The following is a 23,242-nucleotide window of genomic DNA, read 5'->3' on the forward strand; positions in this document are numbered from 1 at the left end:
TGACTGGCTGGCTGGTGGCCAGTGACTGGTCAAACAGGGTAAATAACTGGAAATCAAGCTCTCGCATTTCTTGCAGCAGCTGTGTTAATTTGTGTGCCTCTCCTCTGACTAGCTAAGAACAAACAAAAAAGTAGGAACTTCTGTCTTTAAGACCTTGTTAAATATTGGGGGCTGAATGGGGTGGAGAGAGGAAGAGCTGCTCCAATTTCACAAGCTTTCCCTGAGGACAAAACAGGCCTAAAATAATTTTCTCCCAGTTGTATCTGTTACAATATAAAGGAATCAGTTCCCTTTACTGGGGTGGTGGTGTTCAGATCAGGAACTTTCTTGCATGTGCCTGTCAGCTTAGTGTAGAGAAACTTGAGAGATTCAGAATAATCTGAAACCATGCAACTGCTTTCCGTCTTGCCCCTTCCAGCTATCCTGTTTCTGCATCAGACCAACTAAGGCCACAAACAAGACACAGTGTCATATCTGCTACAGACTTTCCCATAATATTGACTCAATTTTATTTAAAACAAAAAGTTTTGTGGAGAGATGAAAACTTCAGCATGCCAAACATTAAACAAAGAGCTGCCTGGAGGAAAGCAGTCCCATTTGATATTGTTTCCAAATATCTTGAAAAATAAATGCCAGAGTCAAAAATCCAAACTTACTAGGTGATTGTCTCTTGTCTTATTTCAGGGCTTTACAACCACTCGTCTTGCTTTTCACCTTCGTAAATTATTATTATTATTATTTAAATTTTTTTTTTACAAATTCTTGTTTGAAAGAAGGCCCAGTGAATGTGAGGGGATGAGGAGGTGGGAACCGTGTGATGTACTAGCAAGAAGTGAAAGATTATCAGAGGTTAAGAGAGCAGATTTCTACCTTATGAACTTGGCAGTTCTCCTGCAGGTCTATGATCTGGGTATTGATCTTGCTGTAAGATGGATAGTGATATGGATTTTATTTTTTCTTTAATATCTTATTTTTGGACCTTTTAAATGTGCCTGACATTCAGCAAAATTTTGCTTAAAGATTGGCATTAATCTAAACTAATCAAGGCAATATACAACATCTTTTGTTTTCAATCTCAGTGGATTTTCTTTTCTAATTTGGTTATTGCTGAAGAAAAGCTTTTAAAGCACTTCTTTTAGTGCTTTTAACTTCTGAATTTACACATGGATCTGCATTAGTAACATATCAAAAATCATGATACAGCTTAAACACATACAGTGTTATCGCCTATATCTGCCAGCTTCTATTGATCAGAAATGTGCTAAAATTCTCATAGCATATTTTCTACATTTACGGAAAAAAAAATCTATTTTTTATGAAGTATGTATGCAATCAGTTAAGGCATCAGACAATACCCTTATTATTATTTTTATTATTAATTTGCTTATACTGGATTCAAGTCATGCCTTCTGGCTAACCTTAGCATTGCCCTCTTTCAATTTACACGAGTATGTTCAAAGTTAAGATTGTAATACTGAGAGATTAGAAAACCTCATTTCTTTATCAAAAGATCTAATATGCTCTAATATATTTTTTTTTACGTTGGCAATAGGTATCATAATACCCAGCTGGTTTTTGGCATGTGCAGCTATCCTTACGATGCTCCTGAGCTGTGAGAAACCTGGAGGAGTGGTTGTAGGAAGAAAGTAACTGAGGTATGTATGTCTTGCTGTGTTCTTTGGCTGAGTTAGCTGTAAAATGCCTATTTGTGAAGATGAAGAATAAGAGTTGAGTCTGCTGCCTTGGTGCTGTGTTTTTAGCATGCAGATAAGTCAACTTCACAAGCACTGGTGAAGCAAAGCGCTGGGTGTTTTGCTCTGGGCTGACACCAAGTTTTCAGGCCAGCCCTGCTGTGCGCCTGGATGTGTAGTGCTTCTGCTCTCCTAGGGAAGGAACAGGCCTGGGCTCTGGCTCCCTGCTTCTCCTGCACTGTCCTGCCAAGAGGACTGATGCAAACCCCAGGATGGATGGGCTGGGGATGGCAGCCAGACAGGGCACCTCCAGCAGTGGTGGGTGCTGTGATTGTCCTTTGAGCTGAGCCAGGCTATCATGGAAGCATAGACCCAACCATGTTGGAAAAGTTGAGTCCAACAGTCACTCCAGCACTGCCAAGGCCACTAGTAAATCATGTCCCTAAGGGGGCTCATCTACATGGGTTTTGAACACTTCCAGGAATGTGATTTCACCACTGCCCTGGGCAGCCTGTTCCAATGCGTAAGCACCCTTTTGATGAAGGAATTATTCCTGATCGCCAGTCTAAACAAACCTCCCCTGGCGCAGCTTGAGGCCATTTCCTCTTGTCCTACCACTCATTACTTGGAGAAGAAACCAGTCCCCTCCCAGCTTCATATTCTTTAAGGTAGTTGTAGAGAGTGATAAGGCCCCCCCTGAGTCTTTTCTTCCCCAGACTAAACCCCCCAGTTCCCTCAGCCCAGCTCCTCATCACGCTTGTGCTCCAGGCCTTTCAACACCTTTGATGCCCTTTGTATGCTGACTCCAGGGCTGGGCTCAGCCTAAGCTGCCCTTGAAGGAAGCCTGAGGGGCCAGTGTGACACCAGCACTACCGGAGACTGAGGGGGTCATGGCACCAAAAGCGGGGGCAACTGGTACAGGGACAGCCAAGACCACACTGTGAGGGCACATTGCCCCCTCACCACTAGGGCCTGGCTGAGGTGGGAGTCAGTCTCTTTTCCCAAGTAACAAGTGATAGGACAAGAGGAAATGGCCTGAAGCTGTGCAGGGGAGGTTTAGACTGGAGATTAGAAACAATCTCTGAGAGAGCAGTCAGGCATTGGAAGAGGCTGCCCAGCGCAGTGGTGAAATCACAATCCCTGAAGTGTTCAAACCCCGTATAAACGAGACCCTTAGTGACATGGTTTACTGGTGGCTCTGGCAGTGCTGGTGCAACGGCTGGACTTGATGATCTGAAGAGTCATTTCCAACCCAATCGATTCCATGCTTCTGAGGCAGCTCCCCTCCGGAGCAGGAAGCCGGAAACCATCGAGACAAGCCCTGTGAACACGGAGAAGAGGACGCAGAAGAGCGACAACCCCCGGGCTCCCCTGAGCCCCGCGGGATGAGTCACCGCAAGCCTCAGGATGAAGGCGGGGGCATTAACTCACCCCTCTCCCCGCTTCCCGCCTCGGAGGGCGGTGCGCAGGAGCGCATGCGCGGCGCGGGCGCTGGAGTTGTGAATGGTGCGGCTGTTGGGACGGAGTTTACGAGTGGGGGAGGAAGTCGGGGGGCGGCGGCAGCAGCGCGAGCTCCGGCGGCGGGAGGAGGAAAGAGGAGAAGGAGGAGGCTGGGGGGGGCTAACAAAGGGCGAGGCGATCGCTGGGGCTGGGATAGCGTGGGGCGGGCGGGAGGGCAGCCGGCGGCCCCACAACCATGCCGCGGGTTGTCCCCGATCAGCGGAGCAAGTTCGAGAACGAGGAGTTCTTCAGGAAGCTGAGCCGAGAGTGTGAGGTGAGGCGGCGGCGAGCGCACATACACAGCCCCCCCCATCCCTTACCCTCCTTGCCCTCCGCGAAAGTTTCCGTGGAGGGGCCGAGGAAGCTTCGCGTCTCCCCTCCCCTTGCCTTGCCTCAGTGGGGAGCTGGGCCCGGCGAGCCGCAGTCTGTGCACTCCGCTGCGCCCTTATCGCCGCGGTTGGCCCCTCCTGATTGCGCGCCCTGTCCTCCGCAGATTAAATACACCGGCTTCAGGGACCGGCCGCACGAGGAGAGGCAGGCCCGCTTCCAGAACGCCTGCCGCGACGGCCGCTCCGAGATCGTAAGTGGCGGCGAGCTCCCTTCGGGGCCCGCTGGGACCCGGCGCCGAGCAGCCGCGGGCGGGAAGCGGCTGTCCCGGGGCCTGACAGCCGCTCCGGTCTGCTTCCCCCCTCGAGTGGAATTCTAAATAAAGAGTTGCAGGGAGCCTTGGGGGGGGGGGGGGGGAACGCTTCGCAGAGCCCGAGCTGAAGTGGAGGAAGCGGCGGGAGGCTACGGTGGTCGGTGCGTACGCTGAAAAGTTTTCCTTGAGGAAAAGAAAAATTCACGTCTGCCGCCCTTCAGAAGGCGAAGGAAGGGAGGTTTTCGTTAAAAAGTAGCATTTATTTCCCCTTTAGAAGAGTACTTTTTTTGCTGGAACGTGTCACCAGCAGTGGAAATGTGGTTGGGGGGGTTGAAGGGAGTTGATGGGCAGGTGATGACCATCTCGGAGCCACCCGCAAGTGCGAGCTGGCGGTTCTGCCTGCACGTGTTACAGTCATAACCTGCTTATTTCAATATTCAGTACTTCTCCCCCCCCCCCTTTTTTTTTTTCTTTTATTTCCCCAGAAACTAGCTTTCAGAAATGCATAAAATTGTTCAGGAGACGCTACTTAAAAGTCTCGACTGGGCTGTGTGATGTGCTTGTGAACTAAATCATGGAATCATAGAATAGTTTGGGTTGGAAGGGACCTTAAAAAAGTCAAAAGCTTTTAAATTAGGCTTTGAAACTTGCAAGCTTAGTCCCATTTCTCTAATTCACTGAGGTTAGTTACAGACTGCACCCTTCTTCCCAATTAAGAAGCGAGATGGAGTATGGAACAGGGTAGTCAAGAACTGACTAGTTATTTCCTGGTTTGATTTCTGCTAGATGTTACTTCTGTAGAATCAGTATCTCATAGCATTGTGGTTAAGTTCTGAACTCTTTGCTGTTCATAAAATGAAGAAGTAGCCTCTCATTCATAGTATATAATCAAAGACAAGGTAAAAATTACCTTTGCATAGAAAGTAATTCCTGTGTTCACCAAGTTTGGTTTATAATAATTCTTTTATTTCATGTGGCATAGATATTGCTAGTCAGTGCATGATGGAATTATTCGTATGCACGATGAAATTATTCTTAGTACATCCCAGCAAATACAATTGAATACCAGTTACTGCAACTAATCTTGTTCATGGCATTTGTGAATAAAAGGATATACGCTAAAGTACATGCTTACCCTTTACTGGGTAAATTTATTTTTAGCTGAATCTTAGACTGTGGTTTTAGAACTGGTGATACTATTTTGTGAGGAGGCCCCTGTAATCTGTTTCTTAAATTTACTACTTTTTTGTTTTTACATTCATTTTGCATTATGCGTGTTTGCTTTCTTTGAAAAGTCACCAGAGAAACAATTGGTAGGTAAGGAAAACGTCGTTCACTAGCGTTTAAAGTTCATGAGGAGGTGAAATTTTGTGGTATACCCTAGTCCTTCCCTAAAAAATAAATAAATGGACATGTAGGTTATAATCGAGGTTTCTAATGCAGGCTTACATAGTTACTTTATATAAATGGGAAATCACTGTAGCTTCACCTCTGCACTTGCTGCCGTCTTTCTTAGCCAGAACTTCATCCCTTGGAAGCAATACCTATTCTGTGTATTTTTACTTCTACTTAATTATAAAACATCTCAATTTGTTGATCTGAAACATCTGGTTTTGGTTTGTGAAGAGGGCACAAGTAGTCAGGTTTATTTAGAAATGTAGCGTATGTAATGACTAATGTTAAAAAAGAGCTAGCTATTTTACTTTTTTCAGTCTTGAATGGTTTTTTCCAGACATCAAGGATTTATTCTTTTATCTCCAAAGGGAGCCTTTGCAGATGACCTTAACATATTTTCAAGCAGCAAAAAAAATGTAGAGAACAGCTTAGGGATTTAATATAGAACCACCAGTAGGCTGTTGGCTACTTCTGTCAAATAATGATTGAATAAAGAAAATAATTACCAATATTACTGAGAAATTTTAAGTAAGATTTCAGGCTTACAGGTATTACTTTGATAACCTAAAAATAAATTACATGTCCATTTTGTTTTGTGAAACTTCCTAACTAGCTTCTTGTGTGGAAGGTACTAGTATCTATGTTGCCTGTATGTGGGTTAGATCACCCTTGTACTACCTGATAAGGATTTTGCGAAATGTGAGGCATATGTGTATGATAGCATTTCAGACTGAGCTTTAAAAGGCTCAGTATAGAAAATCATAATTTTTCTTACTTTCAGGCTTAAGCCCAAACTTGTGGTGTAATAATTTTTTAAATTATTTATCTATTTTTTTTTTTTTTTTTTAAATTTGCTTGTTACTAGAATGAAATTATTGGGTTTGGGGTAGTCCTGTATGGTTACTAGCAAGACTGTTCTCAAGTTTTTTGGTATTGATCCAGGGTTTTGATTTGAGAAGGACTTGGGCATTTTAATTGGATGGTTTTATCTATTCAAAGACAGGGAACAGGCTTCAAAAATGCAGAGAATAAATATCTACAAAGCTTTTTAGATAGTCTGTGGCTTAAATGTTGCCTGCGTGATTCCATGGGGATGTGGGAATTTGTATACATTTGTTCTCTGTTCTTCCATGTTTTTTCTTAGCCCTCTAGCACAGGTTGGGGGGGTGGAAGCAGGGAGACATGGGTACTTCACAGTCCTGCTCGGTTTCCCAGAAAGCAAATACAGTACCCTTGGGGCCTGAAGAAACCGGAGGGGTTCAGAGGGCTGCAGTGGTCAGCTGCTTTGCACTCCAAGATCTCACTGCTGGGCATTTTAAACCTTATTAATTAAGGAGTATAAATGTGTATTTGCTAGAGATGCTTGGAGGTGGGAAGGTAGTTCTTGACCAGGCTAAGTGGTGATGACATAAGAGTCAAAAACATTTGGAGGTAGGTATACCTATAACTTTTTTGTTGCTATCTAAATAGAATCACTTAGAAAAGCAAAGGGATAATCCAAGCTAGTCAGCCTGATACTGACCGTATGTGGTCTCGCAGTTCTGATGCTTCCTATTTGTGCAAGCTTATTCTTGATGAAGCTTCTATTACACTGATTGAAATGCTTGGTTTTGTATCTTGTAGGACAAACAAATGCTAATGTACCAATACAATATTCCCCCTTCCCCCAAGTATTACTAGGACTGATTAGACAACTTTAATGACATTGAGAATGTGCTTAACAGGAGATTGGGAAAAAAAAAAAAATCTGCTTTTAAATATCGTCTGGAAGGGAACCTGATTGCAGAGCATTAGTCTCCCTAGGTGGAGGGCAGAAAGTCAGGCAAAACTCTTCTGTTTTCAAAATGGGAGGTATTAATCCTATGAGAGACAGTGTTGCAGTATGTGCAACTATCTTAAATAACGCAGAGCTATTGTGTTGTAGGTAGCAGTATAGTTACACCAGATAGTTACTGATTCAGGGTTGGTTGAAAAGAATGTGCTCGTCAGGAGATTTGAACTATTAGAGCAGGTTTTGTACAGCTTTTAAGGAAAACTGTTTTCTGGATTAATAACCATTTAAATCAAAGCAATCATGGTAATCAGTGCAGTTATTTGGTTGCAACAAATTACATTTAACCCTTAGATTTCAAACAGAATTATATTCTGGGAGCATGCTTGAATATTCACATGCTTAGAGGACATAACTATGTGTCAGAGAAGGGTATAAATACTATGAACCTGACTTCTACTTGTAGAAATATGTATTTTTTTTTTCTTTAATTGAAATAATGTCTAGAAACTTACATACTCGTCATGGCTTGGAGTTAGGATTACAAATAAATAAAAGAAAACTGAATCTTATTTTAATTTGATACCATAGAAAATTACTCACTTGAAAGCAGCTTATGTTTCTAATATGGTTAAGTCAGTCCCTTTAATGATTTTATAAAGGACTGCAGCTGAGAATTCCTTTGGTTGCCTTTTCTCACTGACACAGCATCTGCTGATTTGGATATCACTGGTGTCCTAATGTGGCAAGAGGGCTTCATCCTGTGAAGTTTAATTGAGCTGTATGTCTACAGCTGCTTGCCTGTAGATGACAAAATAGGAATATTTACATTTCAGTTAAGTGCTTACATAGGTACAGGTAGATTATGAAGGGAAACAGTCCTTTCTTTTCAAAAAGAGTTGTCCCAAGTAACAGGTCTCAGGAGTTCGTTTTCCTTCAGCAGTACTTCTTTTAGAGATATGCAGGCTCTTTGAAAAGCACGGACAATTTTTAGTATTGCAGGGACTAAGTTGGGGAAGGGTATCCAAACAAAACTGAAAGGACAGATTCTAATGTCAGCAAAACTAATTTGAAAGAAGTATTGATTCTGTGTTATATCAAAAGCAGCCAATGGCAAATGTTGTCAAAATGGAATCAGATGTTTGTAACTTAATATTTAAGAAAAATGATGAGTGCATGTTTTTGACTTTAAGTATTCTCTATGCTGCATGGCTTAAGACACAAACTGATGTAAAAATAAATGACTGCCTGCATAATTTATGTAATGTCTTGCTCCCTGATCCTGTTTGTATTGATTTTTCTAAAAGGCTTTTGTGGCCACAGGAACCAATCTGTCTCTCCAGTTTTTTCCGGCCAGCTGGCAGGGAGAGCAGCGACAGACACCAACCCGGGAATATGTCGACTTTGAAAGAGAAGGAGGCAAGGTAAGAAGGAAATCGTTATGACTGAAAGAAATGTCTATGTTGTACCCATGATCTTATTAGTATGGACCACATGTATGATCCAAAATTACTAATGTTTCACACCTCAGTGCATGAAGGTAGTCTCATGAGTATAGACGAAAGCTGGGTAAAATCTGGTATTGCTTTGTTTTAGAGCATGTTAATATTTCTGGAGGGAAACACATGGGGAGTCCTGGTAGCTTTTTATTATTTTGAAGAACAGAACTTTATTTCTGTGGTCATGCTGCAACAAGATTTTGGGGAATAACTTAAATTTGGTGTTGAGTAGGTGCTTCAGAAACAGTCCAGGAATTACACTTTTGACAGTGAATTGCAGTAGACTCATAAAAATTTGCACTTTGAATAGGTTACTTCCTCGGGTCTTAAGTTGCCAGTAGCTACAGCAGGCGTTCACCATGTTGCTTAATGTAATGAAGCATTTTCTTTCTCATTTTCACTGTGAGCTACAACATAGAAGCAGCATTGCTTTCAGAATTAATTTCTGAATTATTATTCTTTTTCCTAAGGTGATTGTCCCATAGGTTAATATTGAAAGCTAGATTTCCCTGATGACAATGATGGTTACTGTGAAGCTGTATTAGATTTAAAGCCAGAAAGCTTGCTTAGTCTCATCAGAAGAAAGTTGCAGCTGCTTTTGTTCTACAGGAAAAACATATCTTTAAAAAGTAGATGCTGTCTTTTATCTGTGCTGCTGTAGATGCTTTGGGACTGATCGAAAGATTGCTGAATTCAGTAGGAGACTTTCTGCAGACCCCAGTAGGTTTGGACCAGCAGTTAAGGCCCCACATCCTTTCTGTTACAGGCTAATTTCTGTATAATTTTTTATTTAAAGATTTTTAGTAGACCACAGAATTCTTGCTTTTACAAAAGATTTTTTACCCCCTCTTGTAACAAGTAACGGCTAATGCTACCAAACCTACTGGGCTGGAGGAAATATTTGAAGCATATTCAGGTTTAATAGCATATTGGGTCTTTTAAATGCTTCTAGGTGGAAGATAAATATTTCCTATAGTGGGAAAAGTTGATTGGGAGAAAAAAAAAATCCTGAGGGCAGTTATGGCATTTGGAATTCAAATTAATGAGCTTTTTTGGAAAAAAATTGTTTTCCATTTAGTCCTGTGAGACTTGCAGAAGCTTGACAAATTGGGGGAGGAGGAGTGAAGTTGGCTACGCTGGGAACTGACTGCTTTGCTGGGGAAACTGAATTGAATCTGGCTCTAACTGAAAAATATTGATTCTGGCTCACAATTGGATGAGGAATTTTTCTTGTAATGTGTAAGAAGACTGAAGTCTCTCTCCTTGCCAGTTGAAAACTAATTCCATTTACTCCTATGATTTTTTTTAAACTTTATTTTCTCTGAATGAATTCTTAAAGTACTGAAACTACTTTATCCATTTTCTTGTGTTGTCTCAATCATGTAAGAGCATGGTAGATGTGCTGTGTATTAAAATAGAACGAACATAAGCCTCACCAATGAATGCCACTCCGTGTTTTATGTGTGAATTCTAGAGTGCTTCGCTAAAATGTTTAGAAGAATTCATCAGAATGAGGCTTGAGATGGACAAACTAATGAATGGGAGCAGTGTTATGCACCAGAATGAACAAATCACAAATTCACCATTGTAATTAAACTTTACTAGTGTCAATCACGTATGAATGCAGGCTTCCTCTGCACAGAATTAAACTTGTCTGGGAGTAAGCTACTCCTAGAGCTTCAGAAGAGGGGTAAGCAGGATGAGAGAGTATTTCTTGTGTTATCAACAGAAACAGTTGTTTCATATGAATTGTCCTCAGATTTTGTGTTCTGTAGATTTTTGGTGTTTGGCTTTATTAAGAATTTCTTTCATAGGCTCCAGCCATCTCTTAACACAGTGTGATTTTTTTGTAGCTCTGTGCAACATTGTTTTATTGGCTTTGATTCGTGAGGCAGCACATAATGTGTGTTTGTTCATCACTGGATTTAAGCCAGCAAGGCATGTTTCTAATTACATGAATTAAAAAAAAAAATCTATGGGAGGAACTGTCAATTACTATTTTAAACATTAATCTGAGATCTAGAATGTAGATAAAATTCACAACACTAGAATATTTTTGTTCTGGAATTCTGATTCAGTGTTTGGCTGAGCAAATGATGGCTCAAAATAGTTTATCTAGAGTTGAAGTATGTCACTATTGTGCCTAAGAAGTTTTGTACAAAAATTGACAAAGCCACCAATGTGGCATCTGTTAGAACAGCTTCTCAAAGTGATTGAATTGTGGGAAGAGACACACCCTTGTGAATCCATGTGAAAGTCAGGATTTTGTGAATACAGCTTCACAGGCTTGAGGTTTCTCATTCTGATATTTCTTAACTGAGGGGGTTTTCGTATGCTTAATTTGCCTTTTAATTTGATGCATTTGATGTTCACAGTGGGTGGGTAGGCCTCTAGTGGGTACCCTGTGCTCATTAATTCAAGAGAATGTTTCAACTCGCTTTAAAATCAAGCTTAAGTTTTTTCTGGGGGGAACAATTTTAACATTCTTTGCTGTCTTTGACCTGTTGTAAATTTAATTGTCTTTGGGCAATTTTTATGTCATAGCAAAAGAAAAAGTAGAACTAAAACCAGGTCCCTAGATGTGTAAAAATAATAGAATGTTACATTTTGTTGTGATTGTGGGTGTGTGGAGGGTGCATCAAATTCATAGAATCATAGAATAGTTAGGGTTGGAAAGGACCTTAAGATCATCCAGTTCCAACCCCCTGCCATAGGCAGGGACACCTCACACTAAACCATGCCACCCACGGCCTCATCCAACCTGGCCTTGAACACCGCCAAGGATGGAGCATTCACAGCCTCTCTGGGCAACCCATTCCAGTGCCTCACCACCCTCACAGTAAAGAATTTCTTCCTTATATCCAGTCTAAACTTCCCCTGTTTAAGTTTGAACCCGTTACCCCTTGTCCTGTCACTACAGTCCCTGATGAAGAGTCCATCCCCAGCATCCTTGTAGGCCCCCTTCAGATACTGGAAGGCTGCTATGAGGTCTCCACGCAGCCTTCTCCTCTCCAGGCTGAACAGTCCCAACTTTCTCAGCCTGTCTTCATACGGGAGGTGCTCCAGTCCCCTGATCATCCTCGCGGCCCTCCTCTGGACTTGTTCCAACAGTTCCATGTCCTTTTTACGTTGAGGACACCAGAACTGCACACAATACTCCAAGTGAGGTCTCACAAGAGCAGAGTAGAGGGGCAGGATCACCTCCTTCGACCTGCTGGTCACGCTCCTTTTGATGCAGCCCAGGATACGGTTGGCTTTCTGGGCTGCGAGTGCACACTAAATCTGACTCATGTTCATTTTCTCATCAACCAACACTCCCAAGTCCTTCTCTGCAGGGCTGCTCTGAATCTCTTCTCTGCCCAACCTGTAGCTGTGCCTGGGATTGCTCCTCCAGGTGTAGAACCTTGCACTTGTCGTGGTTAAACTTCATAAGGTTTTTTTTCTTCCTGACCTTATCAATAAATTTTCATAGGTTATTGGGTTGATGTTTTGGCTGCTCCATTCTCTGAGCAAATGCAGTTTCCAGTCAAACGTGTACGCAGTGGAATTTTATTGGAAAATGAGGTTTAATTTATGAGAAATATGTGAGTATTAGTGCTAATCTGTATTGAATCAGAGGTTTTATTTTCTTTACTTTCTTTGATCCCCGCCAGTGTCACATGAAACACTATCATTTGAATGAAGTTGGAGTAGAAGCTTTGTTTTTGCTTTAGGTATGCTTACTTTTAGAAATTGGGTATGGCTGTCTGGGAAGCAGATTTACAGCTTCAGCACCCATTTTACCCTCCCTGTAGCGCTAAAGAGCCAGATTCCTTAGTAGAATTCTTAGTCTACATTATCCTTGTATAATTTCAGTCCACCTGTATTTGGGGTTTTCGCACTGTCACCATTTAAAATGTTCTCAGAGTTAGCAGTTACTTGTATGTGTTCCCTGCAATCTGTTGTATCTCTGGACATAAAGGATTTAAATTTAATTTTTTTCCAGATCAGTGGTGTTAGGGATTTAAGGAGAAAAAGCAAAAAAGCATGCTAGAGCCATAATATTAATTAAAGATCATACTGTGGTGTGCCACAACATAGGGCAAATGATCTTTGCTATGAGATTCATGTGGTCTTAACAGTTATCAAGACTTCATCATTTTATTTGTCTGTAGTAATTTAATGCTCCTTCAAATTATTGTGAAGGTCTCTCTTTAAAGCGCTTTGGGAAACAGTGCTACAACTCAGAGTTGGGCATTACCTAACAGAAGTTCACGGAGTTGTTGGTAGGTGGTGGAGGCATATGGGATATAATTTAGTTGAAAAACTAGCAAATGTCAACCTTCAGGGGTTGTCCTGGCAATGTTTGTGGATTGTCTCTTAAGATGGACATGGAAGAGCATCTGGTAAGGACATTTTGTTTTGCAGGAGTTGTCCTGTTGTCCTGTCCTGTTCCTGCAGAAGTTGAGTTGAGGTTTGTTGCATAGTTCTGCGCAGTCCTTGACTGATTTTTAGCTAGTCTCTTAATGCACTGGTGGGTCAGGATAATATTTTGGGATCAGATTTTTATCACTTTCACCTGCTGTTCTCTCCCTTCATGCTAGCAGAATGATACAGAAGTCCTCTTGGTTTAGTTTCATCGTGCTTCGGGAATGTGGAGTATCCTCCTATTCAGGTCTGTGACTGCACAACCCCAGAACATTGTGGTAGCTGAGAGAGATTCTTCTGTGAAGAGCAGCTGGTGGTCAGTGAAGGCACACCATCTGCTGAGCTGTGTGCTCTGGCCTTCGAGGTGTCTTTTGCCTGCTTGAGCCAAGTGAAGTGGTGTTGCTGCATTCCTTTTTTTCTTTCTCAGGCTTTTTCTGTAAGGTTTAAGTGAGAAAGTTGGTGTGCAGTTATTCGGGCAGCAGATGAATGGGCTTGGCTGTGTATTCCGTTTGTACCCAACCTGGCTGAACAGCTTCATTTTCTTCTTGGAGTGGTGTGGTGGGAGTCAGGGAAAGATTTGGTTGAAGAGGAGAATCCACTTTCCTTGGTGGTCCCCTCAGTTAGTTTTCTTCCAGGATGATCTGCATGGTTTCTTTAAAAAACTACTTTTCTGTAGCTGCTTGTAATTCTTTATTTTGTTACTGTGTTTGTGCTTAAGAGTAATTTTATTTAGTAGAGTCTGCTCGGTTTCTTGTTTCTTATTTTTTGTTTTCCAGATACTTCATTACTTTATGTTCCTGTTTTAGAGGAGAGTGAAACGTTCTTGTTTTGATTAGATACTTCGAGGTGTTATTCATTATGACCTGCTGTTGCACAGAGGAGAGCTATTTAATTGAAACTCCATTTGAAGCAGGGTAGTCATAAGTGTATCTTTTCTCACTTCATAGAATCATAGAATAGTTAGGGTTGGAAAGGACCTTAAGATCATCTAGTTCCAACCCCCCTACCATGGGCAGGGACACCTCACACTAAACCATGCCCCCCAAGGCCTCATCCAACCTGGCCTTGAACACCGCCAAGGATGGAGCACTCACAGCCTCCCTGGGCAACCCATTCCAGTGCCTCACCACCCTCACAGTAAAGAATTTCTTCCTTATATCCAGTCTAAACTTCCCCTGTTTAAGTTTTAACCCGTTACCCCTTGTCCTGTCACTACAGTCCCTGATGAAGAGTCCATCCCAAGCATCCTTTCAAAACTGGGAGATGCATACAGTTTAGGTACTATTAAGAGTTGGGAACTTGGATTGTGGGAAGAGAAATCTTCAAAGTTTGTAGGTAGTTAGGTACATGCTGTACTCTGCTGGCAAGCAGCCACTGTCTGAGATTTGGACAGTTGTTGCTGAAGAGTGATTTATCATAGGTTGCCTTCTGTCACCAGAGTGTGAGTCATGCCAAGCATCTCTCATATGACAAATATCCACAGCCTTTTCCCTGTAATCCTCTCACTTCTCCCATTCTCCAGGTACTTTTGTTACTGCATGCAGCCTTGTTCATGCATTACAGTATGTGCCATGATGATGCCATTTTGGAACTGTGAATAATACTTACAGCACAGCTGTGCTGTTTGTAATGCCTACCTGTCAGCCCTTTCTGAAGTACTTATGGTCTGCCATTGGTAAACCTGCTTTTGATTAGCTTTTATTACATGTTGTAGAGCGGTTATTTAGTCGTATTTCATATATTATGTTGAGCTTTTTTAAATGCATTCATTTGAGTTCTGTAGATGAGGCTTTAAACTTGTTCATACCATCATAGGATCATAGAATGGTCATCCTAAAGTTTCCGAGAAGAGGAGCAAAGCCAGAGTTAGTGGGCTAAATACTGCATTTGGGAGCCAACTTTGTATAAGGACAGTGCTGTGTGGATGGAAGCAGTACTTGACATCTCTGCAGCATAGATACTGGAAGTTATCCAGACATTGGGATTGTTGAATCCTCTTGTTTGCTTACCGGTCTCCACTTACTAAGCAAAGTTGTTAACTTTATGCTTCTTTGCTCTTATAAATGAATGAGGAAAGTAAGAGCATCACTGTTGAGGATGTCTGTTTCTTCATGAAAATCACTCAATGTTACATATTAAAAAAAAAAAAAAAAAAGATGCTGAAACATTTGTTACAAGAAACTGTCATTTTTTGGAAAGTTACTGAAATGCTTCTTCAAGCTTTATTGTCTGAAGCACAAGTAACAAAATGAGCTAATTGGCTTGCATAATTTGATGTTTAACAAGTTGGCCTGGTGAGATATGTACTGAGACAATAATATGTCAAAAAAACTGTTGCACAAGACTGCTATTCTAGAAAGATTATTTTGGGGAATAGCTGATGCTGCAGATGTTTTATCTAAGCAAATAACTTATATAATTTCTGTTACGGTAATGTCTAGACTGGAATATGAGATCCAAATTGTAGCTGCTTGCGGAGCCTACGCAGAACTTCCGCCTTCTTTCTCTATGTAAGATACTTTGCTTGGAGAACTGCAGGCAGCAGCTCTACGTTGTGGGACTTCTGGGTATGCAACTTGTTTTATCTGTTCATCTCAGCATAAATACAGAACATAAAACCAATGGAAGGTGACAAAAGTTCTTAAACCTGACATATTCATTTCAGTTTTCAGTTGAAATACAGTGACTGAGGGCAAACGTTATCTGTCGTACACTTCAGCAGATCAGAAATTTAAGGAAGAAAGCAGCTCTGGAACTTGATGGGGGGCTTTTACGTCCTAATGAATTGTCTCTTGACAGCAGTTGAGGAATAGCCAGCATTACCCCACAGAGCAGGCTGGAGGTGACAAGAATTTTTTAGCTTCTTTTTGATGAGTGTATTCCTGGGAAAAAAAAAAGGGAGGAGGGGAAGCTTATATTCTTCATTATTCTTTATATTCTTCAGTAGAGGCAATATTGGACCACTTCTGTTTTTGGGAAACTAGTACAAGGCTTAAGAATAGGAAAACTAAGCCAGGAAGGCATCTAGACAAACAACTGTAGTATGTACGTTTTTTTTTTCATGCTACCAAAAAGCATCTGGGAATTTCTATTAAACTTGCATGCCTCTCTGTTTTTTTCCATTGTTTTTTAATATAAATATATTGATGGCAAGCATTTTCACTTGGGTAGAGGGCAAGTGGGCAATAATCTCTTGTCCATATGCCAGCTAGGGGAATCAGAGCACAGTACCCTGCAATGTGCTTGCACAGCCTGCTAACCTGGTGGGTTTTTGATGCAGAAACCATCAGGGTTTTAGTTACAGCAGACCAGAAAGCTGATGTTTCTTATCACTTCAGCAGGTCTCACAACAGAGTTGAAACCTACAGGATGGTACTTTCCAGACAAAGCATTCACAGAAGCAGTTTGAAGGTGGTGGGTTGTTTTTTTTTTTTGTGTGTGTGTGTTTGTATTTATTTTTTTGTTTTGTTTTGTTTTTTGTTTTTCCCCCTCAAGCTCTATTCTGGTATGTAGAACTTGAGAACCAGACTTTTGAGGAAGTATAACTTGTGTCAGCTATGCGTTTTTTAAATTAGGAAGAAAATCAGTAGCTGGTTTAGAGGGAATAAAAATAGATTGTGCATAAGGATTTAAGTCGTTCACCTCTCCTTCAGATCATACAGTGTTGGTTCTGTCCTTTTCTGGTCTTGTGCTGGGAGAACTTTTCTTGCATTTTGGCTAACCAAAGCTGTATTTATATTATTCAGTGTCTTTCTAACTGTTGATTTTTGTGTTGTGGTGTTTCATTGTTTTGGTTTTTTTTTTTGGTCAGGATTTTGCTGTTTGGAGAAATTCGTATTAAACATATATCTGAAAGTGCTAATTGCTCTGATAAAGGAAATTCCCAGCCATTGCTAATGATGTGTCTGTGCAGAAGCTGATAGTTTTCTACACAGTACTTGTAACAGACACTATGAAGTTTTAGTGGGTGATGAAAGCTTTGTAGTTTTTATGGTATACAAAAGACAAAATAATTATTAACTTGCATTATTTAAATACTTGATGTGGCACTGCTTGTTGAATAAGTGTTCATGCCAATTTTCAAGACTTGAATCCTGCTTAAGGAGAAAGAGTGAGGCTGTCATGGTGCTCAAGAGCCTAATGAAAACCCAGGGACAGAAGAGGCAACTTTTCTTGCCCTTCTGCTCTGGTCAGTTCCTGAATGGTTTTTGAGTTGCTTGCCCATGTTGTCAAACTATGGTATTTTCTAGTTTAGTATATTTGAATTGTGCCTCTCAAACTTTCGGGTTTAATCTTTTATTTGCACACAGGTAGCATGATCTGTAAATGATATGTTTCAGATAAACTTCTCTTTCTAACCGTCTGCTGGAGTTTGTAGTTACAACTCCTTTTTGCTGTGCTATTTCCTGAAAGCTTGAAAAGACCTAATTTCCCAACCAATTTTGAAATTTCCATCTGGAAAATATACTCTGTCAATGTGGGAGAAATTTGTGTGTATTGTCTCTGTTAGTTAGCTGGTTTGGTGAGCGTAAGCATTTGTTGGTTACGTGCATGTATACTTGCAACAGGAAACCAACAGAAGTGTCCTGGCAGTGTTTAGCTGCAAAAACATTGCTCTTTTTACATGTTGAAAGAAAAATTAGGTCTCTTTTGATGTGTGCCATTTCAGGAGAGTAAATTTAAAATCCAGCCATCTCTTATGATGCAGAATCTAGTGGTAAAGATGTACTGATAAAAGACCCTGTAAAGCTTCATAGGGGAAAACCCCAGCATGTTTTTGCCTTTCAGATTATCCTTATATTGTGTTCATTGCATTTTTGTTGTGTCTCAGTTACAGCTGCATGGTTTTGTCTTTTTGAAGGCAGGTGGAGTGAGTTACAGCTTGAGACATGTTTCATGTTGGGAGGCAACTACCTTTTGTAGTAACACTGCAGTAACAAGAAGCTGCTTTGTATTGGGATTATTTTGGTGGTTTTGATCAAGTGTACTGAATGTTTTCTGCAATTGCAATTCCAATATTTTGGAACTATGAACTGTGGATTTACTTGTTACTAAATGATGAATAAAATTTCTGTGCAGTAGCGTTTTAGAATTTTTCTTTGCTAGCTTCTAAGCATAAGTACTGACCAGTGATCTTAATCCAGGAATAAAATGCTGTAGTCTTCACAGAATTGAATTGCATTTACTCTAACATCCTTAGTACTTTGTATCTGCTGTTGGTTATAGACTTGTTTTTTAGTTAACTGAAATAGTAACCTGCATAATTTAATGAAACATAAATCTTGCTTGTGAAAAGGAGTCATGATTCTTGTGTAATTATTTTTCATGATTACACAAGAAAAACCTAACAACAACCACCAGAAAACCATAAGAATATCAGGTTTTCTCAAAGTGACTTAAATTCTGTCTCTTCACTAAAGAAAGAAGATTCTTCTGCTGTTCTTTATTTGATGTTTTAGAAACTAGCTGTCACTGTAGTATTTCAGTACTACAGAATGCACGTTGGGGGGGGGAGGGTTTGTCACAGTTCTGGTACTACTTACAAAGGTATTTTTCATGTGAGTCCATACAGGGATATTTTTATTACTTAGAATTGTGAAAATGGATCTGTTGCATCTAACTTTTAAGTAGCATTTTCTAAAACTTTAGTGATATTTGTAGTAAAAATAGATGACTTGTATAAACATATTTAAAAATAGGCCACAGTACATATTACCAGACCATCAGGTTTTGCTGTGAAGTTGAAAATTGTAGGAAGTATTTCCTGAGATTGTTTTCTAGTTGTGAATTGGAGGGCATTCTTTCATCTGGGAATACACAAAGGGAATGCTATCACTTGTTATCAAACCACCTTCTGCTGTAATTAGAGTGCTAAAATCGATTTTTTTATGGTGGTGGTGTTCTTGAATAGAACTTACTGCAGAAGTTGAGATTTCTTTCTTTGCTGTGAAATGCCTTAAGCTAATATTTCAAGCTGTGTCTTGAATCACCTTTGACATTACCACCTATATCTAGGTATGTTTAAGTTGATAGGTTTCCATAAGGGGGAAGGAAATACCCCTACGAGTATAAAAAGGAGATTTTTTTTTAAAAAAAGGCAAACTGTATTTCTCTGACTCCTGAGCCTGACAGGTACAATATTTTGATAAGAGTCCCACTAAATCAAAGGTCTTTCTGAGAAATTAAATTATACGTGCAGCTAGACCAGCAGCAAAAGTAGCAGAAGAATAATAAAGGGAGGAAAAATGCAGGGGTTTAAAGTCTTTAATAATTTTAACTGCTTATATACAGCAAACCTCTGCAAATAATGGTTAAATTCTAGTCCTGTGCTCAGCTGTCTTTACTTGTTGCTATTAAGATTCTAGTACAGGCTGTTAGCAATCCAAGGGTTTGTTGTGGTTTTTTTCTTTTTTTTTTTTTTTTTGTATTTCAGCAAATTCTTCAAGATACTTTTTTCCTTGGAGTCAGTGAATTTGTATTTCTACTGCTTTTTCTAACCTGAAAACACTGTGGTATAAAAGACTGTGTCTGGAACTTTACTTCTTTTTTCTCTTAGTGTAATACCCTGGATTGAGACTCTTAGCAAGCAATACTGTTTTGTTAATATTTCTGGGTTTGCTTGAGTCAACCTTTGTCATAGCTAATGAAATAGTGTAACCCTATTTAATTTTGACTCTTAAATTTTCTTCCAGAAATTCTTGTGTTTTGTGAAAACTAATGCCTGGGTAGTTGTTTTTTGATCTCTTTCTGGTTGATTTTTTTGGTGTTATGGCATGTGTAAGTAGCACAGAGGAAAGAAGAAAACTGACAAATTGAAAAGGGCTTTTTCCAAAAAATATTTGCACTACAGCAAGCCGTATTGTTCCTGATGTTACCAGCCTCTCCAAATTATGTAGTCTAAAGTTGCAAGTGAAATGTTTTTGTGCGATGACAAAAAGGAAGGAAGAGCTTCCAGGGAGGGACTAGGTCACAAGCAGAGGAGCTGTGGGCTCTGTAGGATCTGCTGTGCCCAGCCTGGCGTACAGCACCATCCTGGCAGTGTCACCTCCAACCAGCAAGGGGCTGTCATCAGTGGAGTGATAACACTTGTGACATAGGTGCCACCCTTGAGAAACTTACTCATCTTGAAAGCCATAGCTGGGTCATCCAAGTTCAGGAAAAGCTCTTGGTCAGGAAATGTCACTTCCTTTGTGTTTTTACAGCATAGTATAAAGTCCAAATTTTAGTAAAACCTCATTTTCACATAGTGGAGGCTGTGTCAAGATGTAGTTTTCAGTAACTTACAAAATGTTCTGTGTTTCAAGGGAGAACAGTAGTATGCTTTGAGGCATGAAACAGAAGGCTTGGTCTAAATCTGTTGGAGTTTTGGGCTCCTATGATTTGCAGTGATGTGTATATTGTTCTAAGACTAAAAAAACCAAAAGGGCTGTTTCACTCATAGTGACTGTCTAAGTGGGATTCTTTGCAACTGTTTCTATTTACTGTTCTGTTCCCAGTTAAAACTGTATTACTGAAGTTTTGTTTCAGAATTGAACTTACAAAGCCTGATAAATGCTGTAAACTCAGCTGTCTTTGCTGAGTTGGTTGTTGTTTGTTAGTTTCTTTTCAAATATGTGTGATGAATATTTGAAGTCTGGTGTGGAGTTGTCCGCTTTTGCTATAGCTTTAGTTGTTACACTAGGAAGGTATTATTGTATTTTTTTCTTCAAATAATTGAGGATTTTAGTGCATAAGTTCTGTTGCAAAGTTTTAGAAAAGCTTTTTGGGGCTTGGGAGGTGGAGGTCGTGGATTTTTTGTTTTGTTTTAGTAGGTTGCTGCCTCTGATGTTCTGGCCCCTTTCTGAAACCCAGGCTAGTGACCCTTCTCTGAATATGATATGAAAGTGAGTTTTGGTGTTTGGGGAATGGGGGTGACTGACTTAGCTTTACATCTCAGAAGTTACGCCAAATCAGTATGGCAAGATCACTGCATTTTGTTTATGAAAATGTATATATTCTCCTTTAAAATTTCTATTAAAGGAGAAGGATCAATGTATAGTTTCTTCTCTGGGTATTTTGAATTAGGTAGTCTCCTTTTATTTGACAATGGATACAGACCATGCCAAGAGAAGTTGAAATGATGAGGTTAGCCTTAACCAATTTAACATAATTCTTGCTTGAAGTAAATGTTTACAGCTGTTCCTTTCTTAGTGGTGAGTGTTTTATCTATGAAGTCACTGGGGAGGCTGCTGTTGAGCTATTTAAAAGTGGGGTGTGATTCAGGGGAAGGTGGGATCAAAACTAGGCCGTGTGTACTCGGCTCAAGCAAGAGAGAGGCAGCTTGTGTGAGCAGTTGTGAATGGGCAGATGTGTGTGTGGTGAAGCAGGTTGAGTCAGAGCTGAGCCTCCTCTGAAAGAACGCGTTTTGCTCCTGTGTGCTGGGAAAATGAAAACAGGAGGGAGGGGACTGCACTGCTTCTTCACTAGGGACTGGCGTTTCCTGGGGGGGGGGGTGAAGTTGGTTTCATCTGTGGCAGTGGCTGTTATGAGCATGCTGATTCATTAGTCAGTGGGTGGTTAGGACTGCGTGCAATCTCTGAGGGAGGAAATGGCTTGGTTGCTTTAGGGAGAAGGAACATTTTCTGTAACTGCAGGATGTGTGGATGGAATGTGCAGATAGTGTATCTGTAGCATATCAGTTAAATACCCTGGTGTTGTGAGATAAGGATTTACTAGAGGACTAAAATAGGATGTGAAACTGAGGTTTTGCATCTTGTGCTCAAGTAGAACAGTTTTTTTGTGTTTAGTGTTTTTTGTTTGGTTGATTTTTATCATGGAGAATTGTTCTCTGCTTCTATATTCAAATCAAGCTTGGTTTTTAAAATATGAACAAATGGTGTTACAGAAGCCATGTCCCTTCCTATTTTTAACAGCAAAGCTAACTCCCAGGTAGTTGGAGTTGCAGGTGAGTTGCTTATTTAAATGCAGAGGAAAAGAAATAGCAGACTAGTTGAAAGAGTATAAAAACCAAGGTGAGACACTAGATGTTGAAGGAGTGTCTTTGAGACCATGCCAGCTGGCAGGCAGAGAAAGCATGAACACAGCTCAACAACTTAGACCCTAGCATATTCATGCAGCACCTTCTCACATTGATGGTGCTGTTAGTCCTCCATCCAGATAATCTGCCAGGAGATAAGAGTGTTTACTCTTGCTGGTTGTTCAGTCAGCAAGCAGAATACTTGTTCTAACACTAAAAGCCTATTCCAGTGAAGTAGCATGTCTACTTTTCTCATTTAAAAAAAGTCTAATGCTACTTTGGTTTGTAATAAGAGTTTGAAATGGAAGATGCAGTTTGAAGTGAAATGAAACTTCTGCAAAACAGCCACCTGAACAAAAACTCAGCTGGTATAAGCTAGTGAAAATTGCAGATATCAATACATGACATTTTACTTATGTCTCAAAATCTGACAAACTAATTAGCTTTGGCTGTGCCAGTGTGTGGAGAATGAAGGTGCAAAATTAAGGAGAACTTACTCTGTGTAATATACATTGTTATGTATAACAATGCTTAACTTAGTTACACAGCTGTCTGCTATTACGGTCAGTAAAGCTTCACCTGGTTTGGTTTATAAGGTGTACTCTGACAGGAAGCAGCTGTACAAAATATATTGTCCTCATGTATGCTCCTATAATGGTGTTTCTGTAGCATTAAATTCATTCACTGACTATGAAATTGGTAATCGCCTCACTTCCAACCCTTACTCCTCCCTGCTGCTTTCTAGTGCTTTTCACTTAAGGGCTGGAGTTTTCCAAGACTGACTTCTGGATATTACGAAAAGCACCGAGAGGTGTGGGTAAGATTTATAAAATTATATAAATACAGCTAAAATGGGGTTAGCAACAAAACTTTGAAAGAGTTATTTTAATGAAGACATAGAATCATACCCCCTTTATCTACTTCTAATTAAACTGTATAGCTCATTAATATTAAGGTGGTGGTGTTGTAGAAATAATGTGCCTTTTTCCTTTTTTTTTTTTACTGTGACTGTCTTAAGGCAACTTATACAAGTTTTTAGAAGACAACTTTGCTGGATTTTGAGGTGCCATAACAGATCATGAGCTCCTAGACAAGAGCAGTAATTTATTAATAATTCTGTTAAGTTCGGAAATTGAAAGGGAACTAGCAGGGCTTTTATCTGAAAAGAAGGCAATTTGTGGTTAAATTGTTTTGGCAACAGCCTTAGGTGGTTTCCATTCTCCAGAAAGAGGAGACTGGGGAAAAGGAGTCTAAATTCCTTTCTCTAAAATCAAGGAAAACGCACCAGTGTGCTTTATTGTGTGTTTTAATGAGAGGAAAGTT

General features: G+C 40.3%; 1 protein-coding gene across 3 annotated transcripts in view; it reads left to right on the plus strand.

Moving 5' to 3' along the window:
- Positions 1-3,387: 3,387 nt before the first annotated feature.
- Positions 3,388-23,242, plus strand: part of CBFB (core-binding factor subunit beta) — a gene marked incomplete at its 5' end in the record, with an annotated part of 41,510 nt that continues 21,655 nt past the window's right edge. For 2 of the 3 annotated variants that reach the window (XM_080638763.1, XM_080638765.1), the window contains 3 exons: positions 3,388-3,465; positions 3,685-3,771; positions 8,305-8,421. In XM_080638763.1, coding sequence (XP_080494889.1) covers positions 3,388-3,465; positions 3,685-3,771; positions 8,305-8,421 — 282 coding nt within the window. The remainder of the gene's footprint in view (positions 3,466-3,684; positions 3,772-8,304; positions 8,422-23,242) is intronic. The other variant, XM_080638764.1, reaches the window with a different exon arrangement.

This window comes from Psittacula echo (assembly GCF_963264785.1).
Source record: "Psittacula echo genome assembly, chromosome: Z".
Lineage (NCBI taxonomy): Eukaryota > Metazoa > Chordata > Aves > Psittaciformes > Psittacidae > Psittacula > Psittacula echo.